Consider the following 8,627-nt stretch of genomic DNA (forward strand, 5'->3'; position numbering starts at 1 on the left):
CTGCGGCTTTAAAATGGAAACTGAACTTCAATAAAGACTTTTGTACATTACGACAGCCTAGCGTTGGTCCTCTGTGAGCTGGGACGTAGAGGCAGCTCTGACAACCATGTTCATGGAAGACAATCTTACTTGGCTATGAGTGATTGCCAAAGATGAAGCAGCAGCAGCTCATGAGGCCCTGTAACTCATTTAAAGTAGCTAAAGTAGCCTTATCTTCCTTGCATCATCTGTTGTTATCATCAGTTTCCTTTTGGGTGAAGACAGAGGCAACGCAGGTATTGAGCAGTTTCACCGTCTGTCACCCATTAGCATTTCTACATCTTCTCCATGTAGAGGACCTACTACTTGCTTGCTACTACAAGCTTGATGTAGAAATGCAGAAAGAAAATAGCCATGTTTCTAAGATTATATAATGTTATATAATGTGTTATTAATAACTGAGATGGGGACAGAGTGTTGGAGGAGGTGTAAAATTAAGGGATCCTTCCTGCAACAAATTTGCCATATTTTTAGATTCTATCTTTACAGAGATCCACAAAATTACTAGTCAATGCCTACAAAAGGCTCTGTTGAATTTGTTTCTAGATTAAAACTTGAATGTTCACTTTAAACCATTAATTGGATATTTTCTGGTAGTGGCCTGAATGCAGATTAACAGATTTTAGATGGGACTAGAAAGGGCAACTCTTATCACATGGTACCAAAAAGTGGCAGATAAGATAAAAATGTCATGGGGGCAGACAAATTCATGGTGGAATTGTATTGTTTTATTACACATATCAACAAGATGGACATCAGAGGACTTCCTACAGCATGTAAAATATTTTGACTGCTTTGATTCCTAATGGTGTGATATGTTTTCTTTTATTGTATTGGATAATCTGGGCTCAACTTTCTTTGGGTTTGTTCTGTTCTGCATCATAGTTACAGAGGGAGAGAAGAGTTACTTCTGTAAAAAGAAAAGCTATAAAAATAAATTTTAACAAACTATAAAGAATAATTTTATTCTCTACAAATCTCTACAAAGAACAGGTCCTCAAAGAATTTATTCCTTTAATAAATAACATATTTTATTGCATGTTTCTATTAACAAGAGCAGCCAAGGTCAGTAAAGATTAAATACTATTTTAGTTCCATGTATTCTCATCCCTAGCAGCATCACTGATTTACTCCTATATACAGAGTGCACATTGGAAGACAAAGCCAGGTAAGCTAAGTGTTTGTCACAATGGCAAGAAATAATTTAACATATCGATAACTAGAAACAATTACGTATCAAAAAAGAAAACACTGCTTATAACTTTTAGAAATCAAAACCAGGCAAGGTGTACAAAGTACACACTGCAAAGTTTTAGCAGACTTTTGGTTCCACATTGTAAACTAGGAACATAAATAGTTGCATAAGCTTTTTGTGAAATGTATACTATAGTATATTCAAGCTCCCTTGTTTTAGATGTTGTCTGGCTAAATTCATTATTGTGGCAATAACATTTTGGTTTCAGCAATTCAGTGTTCCTCATCAGCTTTATAATCAACCATCTTGCTCAGGCAGAAAGGTGGGGTGTTTAGATATGACTAAAAGAAATCTTTTTTGATACTTCAATCATTTTACTAGCAGAAGCATTATAATATTCCCCTTCCCATGCCCTCAGAGGAAGACTAAATGGGTGGAGATTACATTCAGATATCTCTTATTATACAATCCTCAATCCCAATGCTCAGCATGGAAGCAGTTTGCATTCCATTTAATTGAGCAATAAGACACTGGATGCTTTGTCTACCTCAGTAAACATGTAATACATTGTTTCTGATAACACAGTACAGAAAATTCTCAAGAAAAAAACTTCTTATGACTCAGACAAGAGTTGAAATCATTATAATTTTTTTAAGAGTCTCTTTAAACAAACAGAGGTTAGAAGTAACAAGAGAGTGAAAAATAACTCATAGTGCAAGCTTTTGGGGTGACATACATAAAAGAGTGGGATGCGGGTGGCACTGTGGTCTAAACCAATGAGCCTCTTGGGCCTGCTGATCGGAAGGTCGGCGGTTCAAATCCCCGCGATGGGGTGAGCTCCCATTGCTCTGTCCCAGCTTCTGCCAACCTAGCAATTCGAAAGCATGTCAAAGTGTATGTACCACTCTGGAGGGAAGGTAAACGGCGTTTCTGTGCACTGCTCTGGTTTCGCCACATGACCCGGTTTTCCACATGACCCGGAAAAACTGTCTGTGAACAAACGCTGGCTGCCTTGGCCAGTAAAACGAGATGCGCACCGCAACACCAGAGTCGTTCGTGACTGGACTTAATGGTCAGAGGTCCTTTACCTTTTTATATAAAAGAGCAGCTATGACACTGTTGGTTTTCACTACGTATACTTGTGAGAATTTCTAGAATAACTTGTTTTTGCCCTCTCCCCAAATTCTTTTAATGAAATTTTTTGTTCCTATAAGAGGTCTTTTAAAATGAAGTGTTCTGAACTTATTCAGTTGGTCCAAAAACAACAAATACACTTCCATTATTAGCATGTTGATCTGGTTTTGGTTACAAGAAATTCAACTAATATCATGATTAGCTGATAAATGAAAGCATACAAACAGAAGACCTTAAGTACTCCTGAAGTAGTTAAAAAACTAAACAGACACAATTATACAATTATGTCACAAGGTAAAGAATATCTTAGTATAGTATAGTTTAATTGTATTATGTTCCATTACATATTTTAAAACCATTATAAATATTCTGATAAGAAGCCTAAACTTTAAAGTTAGTTTTGGCTTAAATTTTTCAGTTCCTATCCTGGACTTTGCCTGCTAACTAAACAGAGGAGCCAATGGCTAAGATGCAACCAGGCGGCAGCAGGATTCTTGATATGATCATTAAGGCTGATGACAACACTCAGCTCTGAGATAAAAGATATTGCCAGCCATTATACACCAGCATTACAAATCCAGTTTCATTTTTAACTGAGGTAGTGCTGTAGAGGTTTGAAAGGGTGCCAGTAAAAAACCAGATTTTTACAGCTGTAGCAGTTGCAAACACAACCTCCTAACATGCTGAAAAACAAATACAGTCAACTGTGCTGGGGGGAAAAATGGCACTCACTCAGTCAGCCTACTGAAGACGTCCAAAGTTCTAAAGCATAGTTTATGCAAACAGTGTTGCAAACTCGGTGAATGAGATGGGATAATTCCCCTCCATGAGAACCATGGAACTGAAAAAAGCATACTGTATTAGGATTTTAAATTTTTTAAAATTTCATCAAGCAGTTTTCATGGCGGTAATACTGGTTTCTTCATTCTGAAAAGAAAGAGAAAGTAAAGGCATCACTAAACTCTAGCCAAATAAAGATGCAGGTGCAGTCAGAGCTCCTTCACTACTCAGTTACAAGTTCAGAATGACCCAGTTCTCTGAGGGCACAGACTACCAACATGTAGAAGATGTCCTTGGTGCATTACTTTTGCCTGTTACTCTCTTGGTGTGTAAAGGTAAAGGGACCCCTGACCATTAGGTCCAGTCGCAGATGACTCTGGGGTTGTGGCGCTCATCTCGCTTTACTGGCGTACAGCTTCTGGGTCATGTGGCCAGCATGCCTAAGCCGCCAAAATTCTGTACAATGTTCCTCAAGCATGAGGACCACATTGCTTCATGGGCTCATCAACTACAGCTCCTAGAACTAGGTAATTAAGTTATTAAAATCTTAATTAAGTTATTAAAATCTTAAAGCACATAAACGCATTTTTAACTTGCCAAATGTGTGGCTTTTTCCTATGCTGGAAGAAGAGGGAAGCTTTGGAACTGACAAGAGCATATTTTAAAGAGTCTATGTTTCCATGCCACTTTGGCATATTTTGTGATTTTAACTGCTGGAGTTCTCTCACCAGAGTACTTGCCACAAACTTGGATCTTGCAGCAGCATGTAATACTCTGTAATCCCACATCCTTCTGTTACAGGGGCCACTTCACCTCATTGCTTTAACCCCTTTTAAGTCACCTCATTGGTTTGACCTTTTATCAAAACTTGGCTTTTAGAGGTCAACTCTTCTTAAGTTAGACCTGCAACAAAATACTGCAGCCTAGAACAGAAGCCCTCATAGAGTCGGTTCAGTCCTCTTGGGAAAGCAGGATTTCAGGAGAAACCCCCCCCCACACACACACAAAAGGACTTTCCTACAAACATAGCAGTCTGTGAGGGATGTCTGAGAAGCTGCTTTGTAGTTCTTTCCTCCTAGGACAGCCCAGTACAGGGGAGCTATTAGGGACACTCATATTCCTATTTGGTTAGAAGTCCCCCTACTCCCAGGTCAGTGGGCACAGAAATCCTGCCTAAAGGTGTAGCAATAAAGATTGAACTGGAAGAACTCTCATTACAGATAAAAAAAACCTCTGTGAAATGAGACACCAAAGTTTGATCACGTTCAGCAGCTCTGGGCACAATGGTGTTTCAATCCATTATCCACACAAAAAAGAAAAGAAGAAAAAGAAAAAGGTTAAAGTAAGGAAGCTTACCTTTCACTGAAGAGACTTCTTTCAAATTGTGGGTCAAGAAGTCTATACTGGTGTAAGTACCATTGATACTTTCATTACAGGGGTGTCTGCCTTTGTGCTTGCCTTGGCCACCACTTGCCAAATAGTCTCCTTCCAAGACATCAACAGCAATGTGGTTGAGGCCATTCTGGAAGCCAGCTGAGGTCTCCCGGCACATGGGGCTGCTGGTCTGCTCTTCTAACAAGCCATTTTTCCTGAGGGACACATTTTCCACAGAGGCAGAATTGTGTCGCTTTGGACTGTGTGCAAAGGAAGGAGAAACAGGTGTCACTGTAGTAGTAGAGGGGAAAGTCTCTGAGCTGTGCCTCCGTCGTCCCTGAGGATCAGCACGGATTACTTTGGCTCCATGATTAGGATCAGGAGGAGGACTGGCAAAGATGAAGGCCTGCACCCCAGAAAGTGTAAGTTGCTTCAATTCAGTAACAGGGCTGCTTACATCAACATTTTCTGGCTTCTGTAAAATGGGCTGGGTTGGGGTGGCTGTTGTAAAAGTTGTCTCCATTTCAACCTTTAGGTAATGTTTCTTAGGTTGCCCAGGGCTGGGGCAGGATCCTGGGATCAACACATCTTCCAAGGATTCCGCAGCTGCTGATTGTGACCCATCAAAGTTGAGGTTCATATAGCTGGGGATGAGGGAATCATTGTGCTCATTCAACCCAGAGCCAAGTGAGGAAGCTGAGCTGCCACAGGCTAGTGAATATCCAATGTGGACATACTCTCCACAGGGACTTTGTGATTCATTTGTAGGGGGTTGCTCATTCATGTAGGGAGTAAGAGAGCTCTCAGTTTGGCTGTAGTAAATGGTTGAAGGCATCATTGTGTGGTTGCAGATAGCTAGGAAGGACTCCCCTTTGGGTGTGAGAGTTAATCTCTCTACAGGTGAGTTCATAAACACATACTGGTCACTGTTCTTTTTCTCACCCAGAGAGTTTGGCTGGCTTTGGCAGGCATGAGATAGTGGGTTATAGAAGTTGCTGGTCTGGCCCCTCAGCCCTTGGCCTGCAAAGCCATCAGGAGAGGGCACAGGTGAGGCAGATCCATAGACAGGAGGCAACAGCAAAGGGGACATGTCAATGTAGTCACCACTGGTCATTCTCCCATCAGGACTCTCCCTAGATAACTTAGTACCCAACATGTGCATGTAGTCACTGTCATCTAGGGAGTTATCACTGCTGATCTTGTGGGAGTGAGGATGCAAAATCTGCTGTGGGGCTGACACACTGGTGGGGCTCATAGACATATAACCACCAGGACCACCTTGCAATGGCAAAACAGCTGCTCCCCCAGAGCTCATGGGCATGTAGCCCTCCTCCCCACTACCACTGCGACCTAGATGTGAGCTGCTACTGCTGCTGGTGGTTCCGCCAGAGCCAATGTCCACATCACAGTAGTCCTCAGGGTAAGGAGTATAGGTTCCCCTTGAAGGGGCCCCTGCTGTTGGTAAGGTAGCCCGCATGAGTGTGTACTCATCCAGCGAGGCAGAGGAGAGAGGAGTTGGCATGGGGTGCCGATATGCTGGTGTTGTCAGGGAGTAAGTGCGCTTCCTGGGAACCTTGTCTCCTCCAGCGCTCTCCCATATGTAGGGCCAATAACAAAGGTGTCCCCGCTCCATGGCAATGTAGCCATCCAGCTGCAGGTCAGGAGGAGTCTCAGGTGTGTTGCTGTGGTTACTAGCTGTTGAAGGGTCCATGACTGGACCCAACTCCTCAAAGGCCAGGAAGCTAGCAGGATCGCTAGGGGAGCCGGAGGTGCTGCTGCTGTAAGGGTGCTGGGAGAACATGCCTGACTCCGTAGCCAGCTTTGTAACCAAGGAGGGGGAGCGCAACAAGGCCAGGGAGCGACCGGGTGGCGCAGCTGTCTGGCTCCCGAGCCTGCAGCTGGCTGCCCCAGGCATGTGCGAGCGGCCGAGCGGGGGCTCTCCCGCATCGGACCCCGAGGGGCTGCCAGCTAGTGAACCAGCTCTGCCCCCGTCACCCTCACTCGCAGTCCGGCTCCGGTTCCCACTGCTTCTGCCCGCCACCAGAGTGTCTGTACGCGACCGGCGGAGAAGCCCGGCCTGGCTGGGGGGCAGCGCCGTCAGAGAGGGCGGGTGGTGATGGCGGCGGCCGGGAACCGAAATGGGTCGACTGCACATAGCCGACAATGCTCCGCTGGCGCCGGACGATGACGAACTGGATGAAGATGACGACGACTGGCTCTTGCTGCGCGGGCGGAACTCGGCGAGCTCCCGCAGCGCCTTCATGGCCTCCAGGATGGTCTCATGGATGTTCTGTGCCACCACCGAGTCATCCGCCTGCATCCACAGCTCGCCGGGCCCAGTCGAAGCCGAGCGACCAAGCTCCATGAAGAAGAAGCTATCCGAGTGGCCGCAGCGGCGGATGTTCATGAGCTGCAGCGTCACGCAGGGCCGCTGGCAGTTGAGGCGCACCAGCCCCACCGTGCGCGCCGCTAGGCACAGCCGGTGCACGCCGGCGAGGTTGCGGCTCTGCCCGAGGCCCCGGGGCTTCAGCGTCACCTGCCACACCTCGCGGTAAGGCGAGGCCCCGGGCAGCGGCGGCGGCTCCTCGCGGGAGGCCGACGGCGGCTGGCGCCGAGGGGAGTCGTGCCCGGCGGGCTGGCTCTCGCCGAGCAGCTCCGTCAGCGCCACGTACCAGGCCTCCTGCTCCGGCTCGCTCTCGGCTGCCAGCGCGAAGTACTCGTCGCGCGTGTACAGAGCCACCAGGTGCTTGTGCTTGGCGTCGGCCCGCTTGTGGATGTTGAGGCAAGAGTCGAGCGCGATGGAGCGCTTGGGCGCCGCCGACTTGCTCCGCCACTTCTTCTCGCTCTCGTAGTACTCCAGCCGGGCGGGCTGAGGCGGCGCTCCGTCGCTGGCGGCGCGGAGCACGAAGAAGCGCCTGTGGCCGTGCTTGTGCTTGCGCAGGTAGCCGCACTTGCGCACGCCCGGCGGCGGCGGCGGCTGCTCGGGCGGCGGCGGCGGCGGCTGCTGCTGGTGGTTGTTGTTGTTGTTGTTGCCGTTGAGGCCGCCTTGCGGGCGGTCGGGAAGCTCCGCCGCGGGGGGACTCGCCATCCCCTCTCCCGCTCCGGGGCGGCGATTCCGAGCAGCGCTTGTGCGAGGCCCGCAGCTCGCGCGTCCCCCACCCCGGCGCCCCCGGCCGCTTCGGGTCTCCGCTGTGGCCCGCGCTTGCTCGCTCGCTCTGGCCAGCCGCTCAGTCCGTTCGGTGCTGCGCGCGCTCCTCGCCGGAGGACCAGAGATGCAGCAGCGGCGGCAGCAGCAGCAGCAGCAGGAGGGAACTTCTCGCGCTCCGCTCTCCTCTGCCAACAGCAAAACAACACGTGACGCGCCCGCGTTACCCAGAAGCTCACGTAGGAGAAGGGGCGTTGCGGAGAGAAGCCGCCCAGGTCCTTTCATCAGCCCGCATCCCGCGTAAAAGACAGCGCGCTCCACCAATGGATTGCAGTTTTTCTAGTTTTCTATTCAAACAAGGGGGGGGGGCAAGGAGGCAGGGCCGGATTTAGATGAAGAGAGGCCCTAGGCTACTCCACTTGTGAGGCCCCTCCCCATCCCTCACCCTCACAACTAGAAGAAAATGGAAGAGTAAGAACCTGGAACATGGGTTACAAGCTCTTTGAAGATCTTCCCTCCCTACCCAGAATACATATCCAGAACCATCATTGATATATCACTGATACATCATCATCATCATGTCACAAGGAGGGAGGGGAGTTGTGAGGTTACCCAAGTTCATCAACTTGCCCCAGTTATCAGATCAAGTTCCTACCACCTATCAGATCAAGTTCCTAACACCTAAGGGACACGGGTGGTGCTGTGGATTAAACCACAGAGCCTAGTACTTGCCGATCAGAAGGTTGGCGGTTCGAATCCCCGCGACAGGGTGAGCTCCCATTGCTTGGTCCCTGCTCCTGCCAACCCAGCAGTTCGAAAGCACGTCAAAGTGCAAGTCGATAAATAGGTACCACTCCGACGGGAAGGTAAACGGTGTTTCTGTGTGCTGCTCTGGTTCGCCAGAAGCGGCTTAGTCATACTGGCCATATGACCCAGAAGCTGTACGCCGGCTCCCTCGGC

General features: G+C 48.2%; 1 protein-coding gene across 1 annotated transcript; it reads right to left on the reverse strand.

Moving 5' to 3' along the window:
* Positions 1-1,044: 1,044 nt before the first annotated feature.
* IRS2 (insulin receptor substrate 2) lies at positions 1,045-7,995 on the reverse strand. Its single transcript, XM_083730061.1, has 2 exons — positions 4,505-7,995; positions 1,045-3,295 (listed from the first exon to the last, which is right to left on the reverse strand). The coding sequence occupies exons 1-2, from the start codon at positions 7,950-7,952 to the stop codon at positions 3,291-3,293; spliced, it is 3,453 nt and encodes a 1,150-aa protein (XP_083586187.1). The 5' UTR covers positions 7,953-7,995; the 3' UTR covers positions 1,045-3,290.
* Between the last annotated feature and the right edge of the window lie 632 nt (positions 7,996-8,627).

Source organism: Podarcis gaigeae (assembly GCF_964106915.1).
Source record: "Podarcis gaigeae genome assembly, chromosome: 3".
In the NCBI taxonomy this organism is placed as follows: domain Eukaryota; kingdom Metazoa; phylum Chordata; class Lepidosauria; order Squamata; family Lacertidae; genus Podarcis; species Podarcis gaigeae.